The following is a 21,056-nucleotide window of genomic DNA, read 5'->3' on the forward strand; positions in this document are numbered from 1 at the left end:
TAACTGTCTGAAAAATTGAAAGGACCCTGAACAGCTTCTATCCCCAAGCCATAAGCCTTCACAACAAGACTGCTAAATAGCTAATCAAATGGCTTCCCAGACTACCAGCATGGATCCTTTTTGCACTAACTGTCCTGCACTGACTCTATACACACACACGCACGCACGCACGCACGCACGCACGCACACACACACACACACACACACACACACACACACACACACACACACACACACACACACACACACACATACATACATACATACATACATACATACATACATACACACTGCAATTCAACTCCTGACTGACTACACATACACACACAAAAAAACATTTTCTACTCCCTATATATAGCCATGTTATTTTCTCCTCCCTGTATATAGTAATGTTATTTTCTCCTCCCTGTATATAGCCATGTTATTTTCTCCTCCCTGTATATAGCCATGTTATTTTCTACTCCCTATATTTAGCCATGTTATTTTCTACTCCCTGTATATAGCCATGTTATTTTCTACTCCCTATATATAGCCATGTTATTTTCTCCTCCCTGTATATAGCCATGTTATTTTCTACTCCCTATATATAGCCATGTCATTTTCTCCTCCCTGTACATAGCCATGTTATTTTCTCCTCCCTGTATAGAGCAATGTAATTTTCTACTACCTGTATAGAGCAATGTAATTTTCTCCTCCCTGTATATAGCCATGTTATTTTCTCCTCCCTGTATAGAGCAAAGTAATTTTCTACTACCTGTATATAGCCATGTTATTTTCTCATCCCTGTATATAGCCATGTTATTTTCTCCTCCCTATATATAGCCATGTTATTTTCTCCTCCCTGTATATAGCCATGTTATTTTCTACTCCCTGTATATAGCCATGTTATTTCTCCTCCCTGTATATAGTCATGTTATTTTCTCCTCCCTGTATATAGTCATGTTATTTTATCCTCCCTGTATATAGCCATGTTATTTTCTACTCCCTGTATATAGCCATGTTATTTCTCCTCCCTGTATATAGTCATGTTATTTTCTCCTCCCTGTATATAGTCATGTTATTTTCTCCTCCCTGTATAGAGCCATGTTATTTTCTCATCCCTGTATATAGCCATGTTATTTTCTCCTCCCTATATATAGCCATGTTATTTTCTCCTCCCTGTATATAGCCATGTTATTTTCTACTCCCTATATATAGCCATGTCATTTTCTCCTCCCTGTACATAGCCATGTTATTTTCTCCTCCCTGTATAGAGCAATGTAATTTTCTACTACCTGTATATAGCCATGTTATTTTCTCCTCCCTGTATATAGCCATGTTATTTTCTCCTCCCTGTATAGAGCAATGTAATTTTCTACTACCTGTATATAGCCATGTTATTTTCTCATCCCTGTATATAGCCATGTTATTTTCTCCTCCCTATATATAGCCATGTTATTTTCTCCTCCCTGTATATAGCCATGTTATTTTCTACTCCCTGTATATAGCCATGTTATTTCTCCTCCCTGTATATAGTCATGTTATTTTCTCCTCCCTGTATATAGTCATGTTATTTTATCCTCCCTGTATATAGCCATGTTATTTTCTACTCCCTGTATATAGCCATGTTATTTCTCCTCCCTGTATATAGTCATGTTATTTTCTCCTCCCTGTATATAGTCATGTTATTTTCTCCTCCCTGTATAGAGCCATGTTATTTTCTCATCCCTGTATATAGCCATGTTATTTTCTCCTCCCTATATATAGCCATGTTATTTTCTCCTCCCTGTATATAGCCATGTTATTTTCTACTCCCTGTATATAGCCATGTTATTTTCTACTCCCTGTATATAGCCATGTTATTTTCTACTCCCTGTATATAGCCATGTTATTTTCTACTCCCTGTATAGAGCCATGTTATTTTCTACTCCCTGTATATATAGCCATGTTATTTTCTACTCCCTGTAAAGAGCCATGTTATTTTCTACTCCCTGTATATAGCCATGTTATTTTCTACTCCCTGTATTTAGCCATGTTATTTTCTACTCCCTGTATATAGCCATGTTATTTTCTCATCCCTGTATATAGCCATGTTATTTTCTACTCCCTGTATATAGCCATGTTATTTCTTCTCCCTGTATATAGCCATGTTATTTTCTCCTCCCTGTATATAGCCATGTTATTTTCTCCTCCCTGTATATAGTCATGTTATTTTCTACTCCCTGTATAGGGCCATGTTATTTTCTACTCCCTGTATATAGCCATGTTATATTCTGCTCCCTGTATAGAGCCATGTTATTTTCTACTCCCTGTAAAGAGCCATGTTATTTTCTACTCCCTGTATATAGCCATGTTATTTTCTCCTCCCTGTATATAGCCATGTTATTTTCTACTCTCTGTATCTAGCCATGTTATTTTCTACTCCTTGTATATAGTCATGTTATTTTCTACTCCCTGTATATAGCCATGTTATTTTCTCCTCCCTGTATAGAGCCATGTTATTTTCTCCTCCCTATAAAGTATCCCTAGACTTTTTTGCTATTTTGTTAGGTTACAGCCTTATTCTAAAATGGATTATATCGTTTTGTCCCTCATCAATCTATACACAATACCCCATAATGATAAAGAAAAACCATTTGAGATTTTTTGCTAATTTATGAAATGTTTCTCATCGTCTGAGAGTCTTTGGGTGCCTTTTGGCAAACTCCAAGCGGGCTGTCATGTGCCTTTTACTGAGGAGTGGCTTCCGTCTGGCCACTCTACCATAAAGGCCTGATTGGTGGAGTGCTGCAGAGATGGTTGTCCTTCCGGATTGTTCTTCCATCTCCACAAAGGAACTCTAGTGTTCTGTCAGAGCGACCATTGGGTCTTGGTCACCTCCCTGACCAAGGCCCTTCTCCCCTGATTGCTCAGTTTGGCCGGGCGGTCAGCTCTAGGAAGAGTCTTGGTGGTTCCAAACTTCTTCCATTTTAGAATGATGTAGGCCACTGTGTTCTTGGGGACCTTCAATGCTTTTTTTTTTTTTTGGACCCCAGGAAGAGTAGCTGTTGCCTTGGTAGGAACTAATGGGGATCCATAATGATTACAAATGCTGCGGACATGTTTTGGTACCCTTCCCCAGATCTGTGCCTCGACACAATCATGTCTCTGAGCTCTATGGACAATTCCTTCGACCTCATAGCTTGGTTTTTGCGCTGACATGCAATGTCAATGGAAACAGGATGCACCTGAGCTCAATTTCGAGTCTCATAGCAAAGGGTCTGAATAGTTATGTAAATAAGGTTTTTCTGTTTTAGTTTTTTTTTTACATTAGCAAACATTCTAAAAACCTGTTTTTGCTTTGTCATCATGGGGTATTGTGTGTAGATTGCTGAGGATTTTTTTTTAAATTTAATCAAATTTAGAATAAGGCTGTAACGCAACAAAATGTGGAAAAAGTCAATGGATATTTTTACTCATTATTTGTGTTCGTTATTTGCAGCGTATTTATTTGTCTTGTCACTTTTTCTATTTTTATTTTATTTCTTGTTCTTTAAATTTGCATTGCTGGAAAAGGACCCCTAAGTAAGTATTTTACTGTCGTCTACAAAGTATGTGACAAAATTTGATTTGAAAAGAAACTCAAATTGCTCTCCCCGGGTCTGTTGCTTTAAGCCGGCCTATTCCTGTTAAAAGACTAGAGGTAAGCCAAGTTCCTGTGCTCGTGCTAACCCACCACCTCATTATTAACAACACTATGCATTTCTTATTTAGTCATCTAGCCTAAATCAGCTGGGGGTATTTTTAAACAGCTTCATCACATTTTAATCCATCAATTAAAAGTAGGGATGTGAAAACCTGGCTTATATTAGGCCTATGTGTGTCCCAAGTCCGAACCTACCTCATTACAAAATAATGCACGTTTGGTCTCATTAAAACCAGTTGTTCCTGTGCTGTAACCAGGGTGATCAATAAAGCTACTGGTCATTTGATACATATGGAGATTGCATATGCACATTCATATGATACATATGGAGATTGCATATGCACATTCATATGATACATATGGAGATTGCATATGCACATTCATATGATACGTATGGAGATTGCATATGCACATTCATATGATACATGACAAATGGTGAATGTTATGCAACATTCTTAGAGTGCAGATTCTTAGAAGTACAGATGTGAATTATTAGTAGGGAAAGAGGGGTGAAGGTATGTAGCTACCCCACAGAGAAAGATGGGTGAAGGTATTTAGCTACACCACAGAGAAAGACGGGTGAAGGTATTTAGCTACACCACAGAGAAAGATGGGTGAAGGTATTTAGCTACACCACAGAGAAAGATGGGTGAAGGTATTTAGCTACCCCACAGAGAAAGATGGGTGAAGGTATTTAGCTACCCCACAGAGAAAGATGGGTGAAGGTATTTAGCTACCCCACAGAGAAAGATGGGTGAAGGTATTTAGCTACCCCACAGAGAAAGATGGGTGAAGGTATTTAGCTACACCACAGAGAAAGACGGGTGAAGGTATTTAGCTACACCACAGAGAAAGATGGGTGAAGGTATTTAGCTACACCACAGAGAAAGATGGGTGAAGGTATTTAGCTACCCCACAGAGAAAGATGGGTGAAGGTATTTAGCTACCCCACAGAGAAAGATGGGTGAAGGTATTTAGCTACCCCACAGAGAAAGATGGGTGAAGGTATTTAGCTACCCCACAGAGAAAGATGGGTGAAGGTATTTAGCTACCCCACAGAGAAAGATGGGTGAAGGTATTTAGCTAGACCACAGAGAAAGACGGGTGAAGGTATTTAGCTACACCACAGAGAAAGATGGGTGAAGGTATTTAGCTACACCACAGAGAAAGATGGGTGAAGGTATTTAGCTACCCCACAGAGAAAGATGGGTGAAGGTATTTAGCTACCCCACAGAGAAAGATGGGTGAAGGTATTTAGCTACCCCACAGAGAAAGATGGGTGAAGGTATGTAGCTACCCCACAGAGAAAGATGGGTGAAGGTATTTAGCTACACCACAGAGAAAGACGGGTGAAGGTATTTAGCTACACCACAGAGAAAGATGGGTGAAGGTATTTAGCTACACCACAGAGAAAGATGGGTGAAGGTATTTAGCTACCCCACAGAGAAAGATGGGTGAAGGTATTTAGCTACCCCACAGAGAAAGATGGGTGAAGGTATTTAGCTACCCCACAGAGAAAGATGGGTGAAGGTATTTAGCTACCCCACAGAGAAAGATGGGTGAAGGTATTTAGCTACCCCACAGAGAAAGATGGGTGAAGGTATTTAGCTACCCCACAGAGAAAGATGGGTGAAGGTATTTAGCTACACCACAGAGAAAGATGGGTGAAGGTATGTAACTACCCCACAGAGAAAGAGGGGTGAAGGTATTTAGCTACCCCACAGAGAAAGATGGGTGAAGGTATGTAGCTACCCCACAGAGAAAGATGGGTGAAGGTATGTAACTACCCCACAGAGAAAGATGGGTGAAGGTATTCAACTACCCCACAGAGAAAGATGGGTGAAGGTATTTAGCTACACCACAGAGAAAGATGGGTGAAGGTATTTAGCTACACCACAGAGAAAGATGGGTGAAGGTATGTAACTATCCCACAGAGAAAGAGGGTGAAGGTATTTAGCTACACCACAGAGAAAGATGGGTGAAGGTATGTAACTACCCCACAGAGAAAGAGGGGTGAAGGTATTTAGCTACCCCACAGAGAAAGATGGGTGAAGGTATGTAGCTACCCCACAGAGAAAGATGGGTGAAGGTATGTAACTACCCCACAGAGAAAGATGGGTGAAGGTATTTAGCTACACCACAGAGAAAGATGGGTGAAGGTATTTAGCTACACCACAGAGAAAGATGGGTGAAGGTATGTAACTACCCCACAGAGAAAGAGGGGTGAAGGTATGTAACTACACCACAGAGAAAGATGGGTGAAGGTATGTAGCTACACCACAGAGAAAGATGGGTGAAGGTATGTAACTACCCCACAGAGAAAGAGGGGTGAAGGTACAGTATCTATCCCACAGAGAAAGAGGGGTGAAGGTACAGTATGTAGCTATCCCACAGAAAAGAGGGGTGAAGGTATGTAGCTACCTCATGTGGAAAATGATTCCTCACACACAATGTAAGTCCAGTGAAGCGGGGGAAAAGAGGGGGAAGGGTTTACACTTATTAATGGACGGGACTGTATGTCATATCAGCTTGACTTTACTGGAAATGGCTTGAGCACATATTACCATAAATGATGTAACATCAGGCCAAGTTTGTGAATGGACAAAAAGCCCCCCTTTCTCCACCCCCCTTTCTCTTATACTCCACTCCATCTTCTCTTGTTTAACTTCATCCATCCCCCTCCCTCCCTGCAACTCCTTTATCCATCCTTCTCTCCTTCCTTCCAACTCTTTTATCCATCCCTCTCTCTCCCTCTCCCTCCCTCCTTGCATCTCCTTTATCCATCAATCCCTCTCTCTCCCTCCCTCCTTGCAACTCCTTTATCTATCCCTCTCTCTCCCTCCCTCCCTCTCTCCAACTCCTTTATCCATCCCTCCCTCCCTCCAGCTCCTTTATCCATCCCTCCCTCTCTCCAACTCCTTTATCCATCCCTCCCTCCCTCCAGCTCCTTTATCCCTCCCTCCCTCTCTCCAACTCCTTTATCCATCCCTCCCTCCCTCCCTCCAGCTCCTTTATCTATCCCTCTTTCTCCCTCCCTCCAACTCCTTTATCCATCCCTCCCTCCCTCCAGCTCCTTTATCCATCCCTCCCTCCCTCCAGCTCCTTTATCCATCCCTCCCTCCCTCCAGCTCCTTTATCCATCCCTCTCTCTCCCTCCAACTCCTTTATCCATCCATCCCTCTCTCCCTCCCTCCAACTCCTTCATCCATCCCTCTCTCCCTCCAACTCCCTTATCTATCCCTCTCTCCCTCCCTCCAACTCCTTTATCCATCCCTCTCTCCTTCCCTCCAGCTCCTGTATCCATCCCTCCTTTATCATTCCCTCACTTCTTTCCCCCAACTCCTTTCTCCCATCCTTACACCACCCCCCTCATATTTCCCTTTCTTTAATCAAACACAGTGCAGCCTTCCCACTGGACAACATGTATTATGTCCCAGTCACGTCTGCTGCATCAGCCATTTCTCACACATAACTGGGACCCGCTGTGGCGTGAATGCGTCTGCAAACAGTGGATTGTTAGACGGCGCGCCAGCCCGAATTACTGTAACAGTCAACCGGCTTCCAACACTGGCCTATTACTCAGCCAGTTACCCCCTTCCCCGAAACACACACACACACAGATCGTTTTTTTAGGGCAGCTGCCATCAATTAAAGCAACGGAAGTCACATGCTGCTGCGTATTCACTGAGAATCAAGCATTAGTGATGCACCCCCTGTACCCTCCACATACACACACAGCACGTACGGTGCAGGTCACATGGAGTTTTACTCATAGGGAAGCAGTTGCGCAATTGTGACCCAGAGACGTGCTCCGGGGACCAGGAGCTTGGATGTTGTGGGGACAGAGCATGTGTTTAATCTGTGACACCTGGTGAGCATATGGAGGCAGAGGAAACTTTAGAGTACTTGGTACGGAGCATTCATTGGCCCAGTGGGCCATCAAGCAGAGGAAGTGTTATCCTGATGAGGATGCTCTGAGAACATATAAACCTGGCTTCCCTAGTCTAACTCCATGTCAGCCTTGATAATGGTGGAATTCCAGATTCGCTTTTTGCAGCTGCGCTGCACAGATTATCACGCGAAACGGAGAAGCACTTAGCATCCACATGAACAATCTTCTGAGATGTGCAGCAGAAAAGAGGATGACATGGAACCACCATTTAGCATCTTTGTCCGCTGTGGACAATCCTTTTCTAATCTACAGTACATCAATGGAAACCAGTGGCTTCAAGCTAACCAATTCAATTCAAGTGAGTAACAGACAGCAGAAGACACAGAGACCCATGTGGAGTGTGAGTTAAACAGACTTTCACTAATCCAGCTTTTGGGTCTGTTTGCTGGTGAGCTGTCGTTGAACTCACCTTTTAGACACATGAAGTTCCAGATCCACGTTTTAATAACAGGTTTTAATAACAGGTTTTAATAACAGGTTTTAAAAACAGGTTTTAATAACAGGTTTAAATAACTGGTTTAAATAACTGGTTTAAATAACTGGTTGGCACTCCGTTTACATGGTCCCTCGTCGGTATGGCTGGCCCAATGACGTGTGCTGTCATGTGCTTTGTTGTCATTGGCTGATGGGGTTGAGAATGCCTGGAAGTACCTAGAAAATAGAAATACCTCAATTCTCAGCAATCCTGAGCAGAGACCCAGAGGCTGCATCAATCAGTCAGTTACTCAAACACACACATGGACACGGACACACACAGAAACCAAAAAAACAGCCAAAGACATGTACACATGAACTCACAGAGACACCCAGGCATTGACAAGTGCAAACACAGACACACTTGCATGAACCCAAACACAAACACACACTGCAAGTGCACACAAACACACATTATGCATAAACACACACCTGTACGTGTCACAGTCAGGATCTGAACCCGGGTCGCCCATGGGCGATACCAATGTCTTAACCAGTAGACCAAGAGGAAATGTCCTATTGGGCCGAGGGCTGGAGTGTTTTGACAGGTATACACACAGATGAAGTAGAGCACAACCTAGAGAGCTGCACCAACAGCTGAGACTAACTAATGAACACATGAAGCTTTGGTCTGAAATGATTCTGAAATGCTGGTTTCCGTTTTTTCCTGTCAATGAAGACCTAGACAAGCAGGTGAGGGGAGTTCCTTACTAAACAGTGACCTTCATTCATCAGTCAAGTACAATGGAGGAGCAAAGACCCGCCGGCGCTCAGCCCTCCGTGGAATGAGTTTGACGTGTTAGGTTATGGCGGGGCACTTCTGCCAGATCGAAGGCCTCGTGGAATGAGTTTGACGTGTTAGGTTATGGCGGGGCAATTCTGCCAGATCGAAGGCCTTGTGGAATGAGTTTGACGTGTTAGGTTATGGCGGGGCACTTCTGCCAGATCGAAGGCCTCGTGGAATGAGTTTGACGTGTTAGGTTATGGCGGGGCACCTCTGCCAGATCGAAGGCCTCGTGGAATGAGTCTGACGTGTTAGGTTATGGCGGGGCACTTCTGCCAGATCGAAGGCCTCGTGGAATGAGTTTGACGTGTTAGGTTATGGCAAGGCACTTCTGCCAGATCGAAGGCCTCGTGGAATGAGTTTGACGTGTTAGGTTATGGCAAGGCACTTCTGCCGGCGCTCAGCCCTCCGTGGAATGAGTTTGACGTGTTAGGTTATGGCGGGGCTCTTCTGCCAGATCGAAGGCCTCGTGGAATGAGTTTGACGTGTTAGGTTATGGCGGGGCACTTCTGCCAGATCGAAGGCCTCGTGGAATGAGTTTGACGTGTTAGGTTATGGCGGGGCACTTCTGCCAGATCGAAGGCCTCGTGGAATGAGTTTGACGTGTTAGGTTATGGCGGGGCACTTCTGCCAGATCGAAGGCCTCGTGGAATGAGTTTGACGTGTTAGGTTATGGCGGGGGCACTTCTGCCAGATCGAAGGCCTCGTGGAATGAGTTTGACGTGTTAGGTTATGGCGGGGCACTTCTGCCAGATCGAAGGCCTCGTGGAATGAGTTTGACGTGTTAGGTTATGGCGGGGCACCTCTGCCAGATCGAAGGCCTCGTGGAATGAGTCTGACGTGTTAGGTTATGGCAAGGCACTTCTGCCAGATCGAAGGCCTCGTGGAATGAGTTTGACGTGTTAGGTTATGGCGGGGCACTTCTGCCAGATCGAAGGCCTCGTGGAATGAGTTTGACGTGTTAGGTTATGGCAAGGCACTTCTGCCAGATCGAAGGCCTCGTGGAATGAGTTTGACGTGTTAGGTTATGGCAAGGCACTTCTGCCGGCGCTCAGCCCTCCGTGGAATGAGTTTGACGTGTTAGGTTATGGCGGGGCTCTTCTGCCAGATCGAAGGCCTCGTGGAATGAGTTTGACGTGTTAGGTTATGGCGGGGCACTTCTGCCAGATCGAAGGCCTCGTGGAATGAGTTTGACGTGTTAGGTTATGGCGGGGCACTTCTGCCAGATCGAAGGCCTCGTGGAATGAGTTTGACGTGTTAGGTTATGGCGGGGCACTTCTGCCAGATCGAAGGCCTTGTGGAATGAGTTTGACACGTTCTTTAAATGGTTCAGTCTTACTTAATTACCATAAACAAATATGCAAGAATGTTGCTTTTTTTGGTAGCAACATTACAGCATACAATAAAGAGGCAATGTATTACTGTGGTAACTAGTTGTGATAACTTGCTGTTTCTCATAATTACCCTGGTAATAGATAAGTAACTACATCACAAAAACACCAAAAAATGAGGAATGACATTTCACATTAATTAAATGAAATCATGGCTGGAAAATGTAGTTGACCCTATATCAGTAGTATTATCATTAGGTTATTCATCAAATTACATTTTATTGGTGACATATACATATTTAGCAGATTTGCGGGTGTAGCGAAATGCTTGTGTTCCTAGCTCCAACAGTGCAGTAGTATCTAAAAACGATTCACAACAATACACGCCAACCTAAAAGTAAAAGAATGGAATTAAGAAATATGTAAATATTAGATTGTGCAATGTCGGAGTGGCATTGACTAAAATACAGTAGAATTGAACACAGTATATACATATGAGATGAGGAAAGCAGTATGTAAACATGATTTAAACTAGTGTTCCATTATTAAAGTGGCCAGTGATTCCAAGTCTATGTCTATAGGGCAGCAGCCTCTAATGTGCAGGGTTGCGTAACCAAGTGGAAGCTGGCTAATGATGGCTATTTAAGTCTGAGGGCCTAGGATAGAAGCTGATTTTCAGTCTCTCTGTCCCAGCTTTTATGCACCTATACTGACCTCGTCTTCTGGATGGTAGTGGGGTGAACAGGCCGTGGCTCGGGTGGTTGACGTCCTTGGTGATCTTTTTGGCCTTCCTGTGACATCGGGTGCTGTAGGTGTCCTGGAGGGCAGGTAGTTTGCCCCCGGTGATGGGTTGGGCAGACCGCACCACCCTCAAGAGTGTCCTGTGGTTGCGGGTGGTGCAGTTGCATCCATTGTCTGATAGAAGGTGTGAGAGGATATGCTATACAGTAGCAAACAAACTCATCATTTTAAAGCTTAACCTGTCTAGGATCAGCGTGGCGCTAGCGGCACACCCCCCCCCCCCCCCCACTGAAAAACCAGTGCCGCGAAATTCAAAAAAAATATTTTTTTAAAATATTTAACTTTCACACATTAAAGTCCAATACAGCTAATGAAAGACACAGATCTTGTGAATCCAGTCAACATTTCCGATTTTTAAAATGTTTTACAGGGAAGACACAATATGTAAAGATGTACATCTATTACCTAAAAACACATTAGCATAATCCACCATCTTTTATTTGTCCACCAACACCAGTAGCCATCACCAATTCGGCTAAACTAAGATATTTATAGCCCCTAACCAACAAAAAAACTCATTAGATGACAGTCTGATAACATATTTATGGTATGGGATAGGTTTTGTTAGAAAAAAGTGCATATTTCAGGTAGATGGCATAGTTTACAATTGCACCCACCATCACAAATGGACTAGAATAATTACAATGAGCAACGTGTTTACCTAACTACTAATCATCAAACATTTCGTACAAATACACAGCATACACGAATCGAAAGACACAGATCCTGTGAATACAGACAATATTTCAGATTTTCTAAGTGTCTTACAGCGAAAACACAATAAATCGTTATATTAGCTTAGCACATAGCAATTAGCAGCCCAGCATTGATTCTAGCCAAAGTGAGCGATAAAAGTCAACATCGCCAAAAGATATTAATTTTTTCACTAACCTTCTCAGAATTCTTCCGATGACACTCCTGTAACATCACATTACAACATGCATATACAGTTTGATCGAAAATGTTTATATTTAGCCACCAAAATCATGGTTAGACAATGTGAAATGTAGACAAGCTGGTAAAGAAAATGTCCGTGCGCCACTTAGACAGTGATCTACTCTTATACATAAATACTCATAAACGTGACTAAAAAATATAGGGTGGACAGGGATTGATAGACAATTTAATTCTTAATACAATTGCGTTATTAAATTTTTTAATTTATCCTTACTTTTCAATACAGTTTGCGCCAAGCGAAGCTACGTCAAAAAACATGGCGTCCTAAGCCACTAAAATGTTTCGACAGAAACACGATTTATCATAATAAAAATGTCCTACCTTGAGCTGTTCTTCCATCAGTATCTTGGGCAAAGGATCCTTTCTTGGGAGAAATCGTCTTTTGGTGGAAAGCTGTCCTCTTGCCATGTGGAAATGTCAACTGCGTTCGGGATGAACTGAAAAGCGTGCCCAACTTTTCACATCGTTGCAAAAATAAATGTCCCAAAATCGCACTAAACGGATATAAATTGCTATAAAACGCTTTAAATTAACTACCTTATGATGTTTTTAACTCCTATAACGAGTGAAAAGATGACCGGAGAAATATAACAGGCTAAACTAACGCTTGGAACAGGTGCGCGCCGGTGTCCTCTAGGCTCATGACGCAGCTCCCAAAGAATGACTAGCTTCAGGGTTTTTTCATTTGTAGGGCCTGTGAACGCGCAATCGACCCCGTTGGAATCGTCATCACGTAAAGGCATCCAGGGGAAGACGTAAGAAGTGTCCGTATAGTCATAGCAACGACAGTGCCCTTTTAACTGACTTCAGAAGAGTGGCCAACATTTCTCAAATCTGACTCCATGTCAGGGAAATTGCTGTAGAATGGGCTCTGTTCCACTTAGAGACAAAATTTCAACTCCTATAGAAACTATAGACTGTTTTCTATCCAATAATAATAATAATATGCATATTGTACGATCAAGGATTTTGTGGGAAGCCGTTTAAAAAATTAGCCAAATTAGCATAAATAGTCTAAACAGCGCCCCCATCCCCAACAGGTTTTAAGGCTAATGGGTTTCAAAGCTGCAGTCAGCATTATTTGTATTTTCTTATGAGAAGTAGCTAGCTAACTAGCTACTAATAGTAATGCAATCAGCCAACTATGGCAGTTTCTTTCAATTCTATGAAAATAATACTGGCAAAATTAAATTTTACTAGACTGTCACAATAAACACTGAATCAGCTTCTTGAATTGCAGAATCAGCTTCAGGTTCCCAAGATGCCCATGTGAAAGGTGAAAGGTTAACATTCACTAGTTTTGCTGATTCACTTTGCACATTGCTGTAAGAAACAGTGCTGCATTGAGATACCAGTGACTTCAGTAAAGGTAAATGTATCCTTCGGTTGATTATAGTCTTTGGGACTATAGTGCTCTTTCATTTTTCATCTTCTAAATTGTGCACCATGTGTCACAGTTTAATCCACAATTCAATTCCATTCACTGCTAAAGTACACAATTACCTATGGCAATAAATGTATTTTGATTGAAATTTGAATTATGGAAATCGATCAAATACAACCAAAGTCACACCGTTGTAATGCATTTTCACATAAAAGAATGAGTCATCATCTATTTGATTAGTAAAGTAATCTATAACTAGATAATTGGCATCTATTATTGATTACATCATCACATGATCTCTTTCCATCCTTACAAACAATGAGACGTTGTTATAGGTAAAAAACTCAACTTAAAAACATGAACTGGCTGTCTGGACAAGAGCTTAAACTTTCACTGTACAGTGTGTTGGTCCTTCAGGGAGCATAAATACATGTAGGGGGATGTCCTGACCTGCACCATGACGGGATGGTTGTGTCTGGGCCCATGGGCTGGGTCCGGATGGAGGAAGAAGGTGGGGGTTAGGGGGGTAGGAGGAGAGGAGCTGCCCAGGACCTGGGGGTGACACAGTGATGATGATTCACGCAGGCTGTGAGTCAACCGGACAGGGCTCCAGCAGCTATAAAGCCAGGGAACCATGCAAGGAGGCATGGACGTTTCTGGTTAGCACACATCCACCACACCCTCACAACCACCAGGTAAGACTTGACTCCAGCACTGACTGGGGGTGACGGGATAGATCTCTAAGGGACAGATGTGGATGGGGAGAGAGGACATGAGATTCTGAAGATGAGTATGTTAATTTGAGTGGCATGACAGCTCAAAGTTAAGTTTTGGAAGAAACAGACTAATTATGCATGCATTCAACTTTAGACATATTCAGTCATTTTATTTTTCATGATTTTACAGATTATTTATGATTTTTACATGAAAGCAAATGTAATAATTTCAACATTTTAAACCACAATTTCAGTGCAGCATCTTTGTTGTGGTGAAAAAATGTAATTGACTTTAACCATGTTTTGAAGCTATATACTGTTTGTTTACATTTACGTTATTTACAAACACTGGCGTAAAACAAGCTTATATTTTGGGTTCTGATGAGGTACAACAGTTGGACTAATGCATTTCTAAGTTATATTCTTCGATGGGTACATATCATTAATTTATTTTTAAATGGATGTGGCAACTACAGATTGCCCCTGTAAATTGTATGACTTAGTCGATTTTGAAAAAAGTGTCTGCTAAATGGTATATCTTATTTTATTACTATATATTAAATAGCGTGGTATTTGTATTGTTCTCCAGATAAAACAAGATGCATGTCTCTGTGGTCCTTCTCTGCCTGGGCCTGGTGGTGTCTGTGTCTGTGTGTCACCCTCAACGCGGTCGGCCCCTCAACGGGGACGTCCAGATGAGGAACAACATCAAGTTGCTGGCCATGATCACTGTGGTCCACATAAAGAATTATCTGACCGAGGTACCACACACACACCTCTTACTCAGCTGCTCTGTATGCGTGATACGACGTAAAAGTATTCTGGGGTTAACGGACATGAGTAGGATAAATTTGTTCAATGGAAATATGTTTGGGTACACTACAGACCTTCGCTTAATGGCAATGTGTGGGCACATGTGTATGTGCATGTATGAGTCAAACATGACTGTGGTTAAAGAAAACATGAGGGTATATTTTACTGACTGACTCGCTCAGGATAGTATCATGCAAAGTCTACTGATTAAAATGATTAAGATAATCCCTGTGAATTAAAGATTCATTAGAAAAAAATACATTACATAACCAATGTCCATAAAACTATTTTATATTTAATAAATGCAAAGAAAAGAAAAAGAAATACACAAATCCCTCTACTCTCCCTCCATTCCCTCAGTTCGACATTCCCGCGGAGATGGAGTTCAACCCCATGAACCCCCCCATCGAAGGCCTGGCCTCCATCTGGGTCCACCTGGGGGGCCTGGAGGAGAGTCTGCAAGACAGCAGGTGTGGTCAGGTGTATGAGGACTTGTCCAGCATGCGGGGGTGGGTGCACTCCTTGTCCCAGGCCCTGGGCTGCCCTGATCTGGCCAAGCCTGGCGGAGAGGCCCTGAAGACGGTCTATCAGAGCCTGGTGGAGGGGCAGAGGTACATGGAGAAGATCAGTCTCAACCTGGACAGGCTCAAGATCTGCTGAGACCCCACACATGTGCACAGGAGCAGCCAGGCACCCGGATAACCAGGCACACACAGATGCATAGTTTCTACACACCACACACAGTGTTATTCTAAATTATGTTTTTTATATAATTTTTTTCTTTAAATGTATTTTGTCTTATCATTATTATGAATATTTTGTTATTCTGTTCATAACTATTATTGATTATTTGTTATAATAATATGTAATGCTTTAAAAGTCATATTTAAAGTTTATTGTTGTAGCACTGATAGCTCTTCATGGTATTTTTGACAGAGGGGCAATACATTTATCTAATGAGTTGTTTGAATATATTGAAAGAATTGAAGCTTTTGTGGCACTGAAGAATGAACTGTTGTAAAAAGGTTTTATATTTGAAACGGAGGGCGCAGGCCAGGGCTCTCCAACCCTGTGAAAACCGACAGGAGGGTAGCTTTCCAGGAACAGGGTTGGAGAGCCCTGGCCTAGGCCAATGTATTTTAGGGATGCTATTTTTTAAATGAAATAATTCAGCTTCTGTAGCATTGTTACCTAGAGCTTTCAAGGATGTGTTGTTTTGTAATTTTGCAATAAATGATTTTGAAACGAGAGCAAAAGTATCCTATCCCTTAAAAACACACAAAAAAATCTTGAAAATGTAGGCCTATTAATTGTTAATTCTATAGCCTCAATTATCGGCAGCAATGATAGCCACTTTTATTCAAAAGCTCAATTAAAAAGTGGAACTAAAACTCAGCACTATCTTCTATAAATGTAGTGTTGGTATTTCCTTATAAAAGCAAGCCACTACAAGAGTACCCCAGACTACAAATGAAAAGATAACATAATGGATCCATTTTGTAGGTAAAGTGAACTGTTCCCAAATTGGTCACTTTTCCCATTGTCATGTTTAAATAGGCCTAGATATCAAGTTGAAAACTGTCCTAGAAAGTAAATGAATAACAGTGGGTGGACCCGAGACAAACTGTTAGGCAACCTTTCCTATTTCCAGGCTAATCATTTTTCAACAGAAATGAATCATATGCTACAGGCCTATTTCAAGCATAGGTTTGAGCTGTTTCAACAGAGCTGCAAGCACCACATTTTATGTAGTCTGGGAACTTCAAAAAGCAACCTGGTCTCAGAGTATTTCGTATTATTCTGTACGTAGATGCGAACCCCTCCAATTAGTATCATATGTTACGTATGTATCAATTTGTGGATGTCCATCATTAATTTCATATGATATGTTACGCATGGTAATTCCGATGAAATGTTACGAATTTGCAAAACATTCAATATGTACCGAATTTGTCAAATGTACATTACGAATTTTCAAAACGTATGATATGTTACGAATTCTAATTTCTTGTGGCTAACGTTAGCTAGCTTGGTAACGTTGGCTAGGCTAGGGGTTAGGGGTTAGGGTTAAGTTTAGGAGCTAGGTTAAAGGGTTAGGGGAAGGGTTAGCTAACATGCTAAGTAGTTACAAAGTAGCTAAAACGTAGTAAGTAGATTACAAGTTGCTAATTAGCTAAACTGCTAAAGTTGTCTGCAATAAGATTCAAACACGTAACCTTTGGGTTGCTAGCCGTTCGCGTTATACATAACATATCATACTATTTTGAGTGTGCCAGATATACTTTTTTTAAAGCGCAAGATGAAACAATGTGAAAGATTTTACTGAGTTACTGTTCATATAAGGAAATCAGTCAATTGAAATACATTCATTAGGCCCGAATCTATGGATTTCACATGACTGGGAATATAGACATGCATTTGTTGATCACAGATACCTTAAAAAAATAAGGGAAGTGGATAATTTGCCTCATGCAGCACGACACATCTCCTTCGCATAGAGTTGATCAGGCTGATGATTGTGGCCTGTGGAATGCTGTCTCCCTCCTCATCAATGCCTGTGCAAAGTTACTGGATATTGGCGGGGAACTGGAAATCGCTGACGTACAAGTCAATCCAGAGCATCCGAAACATGCTCAATGGATGACATATCTGGTGAGTATGCAGGCCGTGGAAAAACTGGTACATATTCAGCTTCTAGGAATTGTGTACAGATCCTTGGGGCATGGGGCCGTGCATTATCATGCTGAAACATGATGGGATGGCGGCAGATTAATTGCAAAACAATGGGCGTCAGGGTCTGGTCATGGTATCTATGTGCATTTCCATTTATAAAATGACATTTACATCAGCTGTCTGGGTGGCTGGTCTCAGACGATCCCACAGGTGAAGAAGCCGGATGTGGAGCTCCTGTTATGGTGTGGTTACACGTGACCTGCGGTTGTGAGGCCAGTTGGGTGTACAGCCAAATTCTCTAAAACGACGAGATGGTAGAGAAATTGGTAGAGAAATTAATTATTAAGTTATCTGGAAACAACTCTGGTGGACATTCCTGCGGTCAGGTCTCTAGTGGCACATTCAAACAACTTGTAACTCTGCAATCTCTGACTTCCGACTTCAGTGCGTTGAAGACAACTAGGAACTCAGAAAGAAATTAGCTCTGACTGGGAAAAATAGTTTTGAACGGTCCTCCAACTCGGAATTCCAATTCAGAAACTCTGGCATCTTTCTCTGACTTTCTGACCTGAAAATCACTGATGGCAAGATTTGACCTCGTTTTTCCCTCGTTCCCAGTTCACCACAAGTTTAATGGCTTAACAGACACTATCACTGTCAACATGCAATCCTTAGCCTATCAATTTCTGTGGAGATGTCTTATGGTTAAAAGCAGGGCTTGAAATGAGAGAGTATGAGAGAATATAGGCCTAACCCTTGTTATAGAGATGGGCTAAAAGCGATCTAGGCTATAACAATGATTAACTCCACGATTATTTCTACATAGTCTACTAGCCTATCGAAGGTCTAGTTCAACCTCAACATGGTCTCTTGGTAGGCCTAAAGGCTTATGAAAACATTCACTTTTAAATGAAAAGCAAGTGGTCATTATCACACAGAAAATATGGTTGTTTTATTAAATGATCCGCAATTTAGAATGCCTATGCCTATAGCAAAAGACCAAAAAGATAGAATCGGTATGGAAGCTGTATGAGTCTATTCAGACCTAACAGCTTAACAGATCAACTTTTATATTTTTTATTCAGGAGAATCGCATTGAATCAGGCTATTCATTTCAGTGCAGTTGCGTTCTTACGCATAACCTTACAGTGCATTCAGAAAGTATTCAGACCCCTTCCCTTTTTCCACATTTCGTTACGTTTCAGCCTTATTCTGGTGGGTTTTTTCCTCATCAATCTACACATAATGACAAAGCGAAAACAGGTTTTGAGAAATGTTTGCAAATGTATTCAAAATAAAAACAGAAATACCTTATTTACAAATCAAATTAAATCAAATTGTATTCATCACAAACATGTTTAGCAGATATTATTGCAGGTGTAGTGAAATGCTTGTGTTTCTAGCTCCAACACTGCAGTAATATCTAACAAGAAATATATAACAATACACACAATCTAAAGTAAAGGAATGGAATTAAAAATATAGAAATATTAATATTATAAAGAAGATACAGTAGAATAGGACAGAATACAGTATATACATATGAGATGAGTAATACAAAATGTGTAAACATTATTAAAGTAACTAGTGTCCCATTATTAAATTGGCCAGTGATTTAAAGTCTATATACACTGCTCGCCAGAGGTAGCCTGACTGCCATTAGGTACCGAGATGAGATCCTCAGACCCCTTGTGAGACCATATGCTGACACATGCACATTTGTGGCCTGCTGGAGGTCATTTTGCAGGGCTCTGGCAGTGCTCCTCCTTGCACAAAGGCGGAGGTAGCAGTCCTGCTACTGGGTTGTTGCCCTCCTACGGCCTCCTCCAAGTCTCCTTATGTACTGGCCTGTCTCCTGGTAGCGCCTCCATGCTCTGGACACTACGCTGACAGACACAGCAAACCTTTTTGCCACAGCTCGCATTGATGTGCCATCCTGGATGAGCTGCACTACCTGAGCCACTTGTGATCTTTGTTGTAGACTCCGTCTCATGCTACCATTAGAGTGAAAGCACCGCCAGCATTCAAAAGTGACCAAAACATCAGCCAGGAAGCATAGGAACTGAGAAGTGGTCTGTGGTCACCACCTGCAGAACCACTCCTTTATTGGGGGTGTCTTGCTAATTGCCTATAATTTCCACCTTTTGTCTATTCCATTTGCACAACAGCATGTGAAATTTATTGTCAATCAGTGTTGCTTCCTAAGTGGACAGTTTGATTTCACAGAAGTGTAATTGACTTGGAGTTACATTGTGTTGTTTATGTGTTCCTTTATTTTTTTGAGCAGTGTATATAGGGCAGCAGCCTCTAATGTGCTAGTGGTGGCTATTTACCAGTCCAATGGCCGTGAGATAGAAGCTGCTTTTCAGTCTCTCGGTCCCAGCTTTGATGCACCTGTACTGACCTCGCCTTCTGGATGATAGAGGGGTGACCTGGCAGTGGCTCGGGTGGTTGTTGTCCTTGATGATCTTTTTGGCCTTCCTGTGACATCAGGTGCTGTAGGTGTCCTGGACGGCAGGTAGCTTGCCCCGGTGCTGTGTTCGGCAGACCGCACCACCCTCTGGAGTGCCCTGCAGTTGCGGGCGGTGCAGTTGCCATACCAGGTGGTGATACAGCCCAACAGGATGCTCTCAATTGTGCATCTGTAAAAGTTTGTGAGGGTTTTAGGTGCCAAGCCAAATTTCTTCAGCCTCCTGAGGTTGAAGAGACACTTTTGCGCCTTCTTCACCACACTGTCTGTTTGGTGGACCATTTGAGTTTGTCAGTGATGTGTACACCGAGGAACTTGAAGCTTTCCACCTTCTCCACTGCGGTCCCATCGATGCTCCCTCTGCTGTTTCCTGAAGTCCACAATCAGCTCCTTAGTTTTGTTGATGTTGGGTGAGAGGTTATTTTCCTGGCACCACACTCCCAGGGCTCTCACCTCCTCCCTGTAGGCTGTCTCATCATTGTTGGTAATCAGGCCTACTACTGTTGTGTCATCTGTAAACTTGAAGATTGAGTTGAAGGCGTGCGAGGCCAAGCAGTCATGGATGGACAGGGAGTACAGGAGGGGGCTGAGCACGCATCCTTGTGGGGCCCCAGTGTCAGTGAAGTGGAGGTGTTGTTTCCTACCTTCACCACCTGGGGGCAGCCCTTCAGGAAGTCCAGGACCCAGTTGTAAAGGGCGGGGTTCAGACCCAGGGCCTCGAGCTTAATGATGAGCTTTGAAGGTACTATGGTGTTGAATGCTGAGCTGTAGTTAATGAACAGCATTCTTACATTCGTATTCCTCTTGTCCAGATGGGATAGTGTGCAGTGCGATGGCGATTGCATCGTCTGTGGATCTGTTGAGCGGTAAGCAAATTAAAGTGGGTCTTGGGTGTCAGATAAGGTAGATGTGATATGATCCTCGTGTTTAAGGAGAGATTGAATATGTCCTTAAACACTCAAGACAGCTGGTCTGCGCATGCTCTGAGGATGCGGCTTGGGATGCTGTCTTGGCTGGCAGCCTTGCAAGGGTTAATA

General features: G+C 42.4%; 1 protein-coding gene across 1 annotated transcript; it reads left to right on the forward strand.

The window, feature by feature from the left end:
• The first annotated feature begins 12,891 nt into the window (after positions 1 to 12,891).
• lepb (leptin b) lies at positions 12,892 to 17,068 on the forward strand. The gene is made up of 2 exons (XM_055937342.1): positions 12,892 to 14,824; positions 15,237 to 17,068. The coding sequence occupies exons 1-2, from the start codon at positions 14,663 to 14,665 to the stop codon at positions 15,534 to 15,536; spliced, it is 462 nt and encodes a 153-aa protein (XP_055793317.1). The 5' UTR covers positions 12,892 to 14,662; the 3' UTR covers positions 15,537 to 17,068.
• The last annotated feature ends 3,988 nt before the right edge of the window (positions 17,069 to 21,056 follow it).

The sequence above is a fragment of the Salvelinus fontinalis genome, chromosome 11 (genome assembly GCF_029448725.1).
Source record: "Salvelinus fontinalis isolate EN_2023a chromosome 11, ASM2944872v1, whole genome shotgun sequence".
Classification (NCBI taxonomy): domain Eukaryota; kingdom Metazoa; phylum Chordata; class Actinopteri; order Salmoniformes; family Salmonidae; genus Salvelinus; species Salvelinus fontinalis.

What these genes read in the sequence shown, in the direction of transcription:
- lepb (XM_055937342.1), top strand. Translation starts at nt 14,663, where the DNA reads ATGCATGTCTCTGTGGTCCTTCTCTGCCTGGGCCTGGTGGTGTCTGTG. An exon ending in TAAAGAATTATCTGACCGAG is followed by an intron (nt 14,825 to 15,236) that starts GTACCACACACA and finishes CCATTCCCTCAG; the next exon opens with TTCGACATTCCCGCGGAGAT.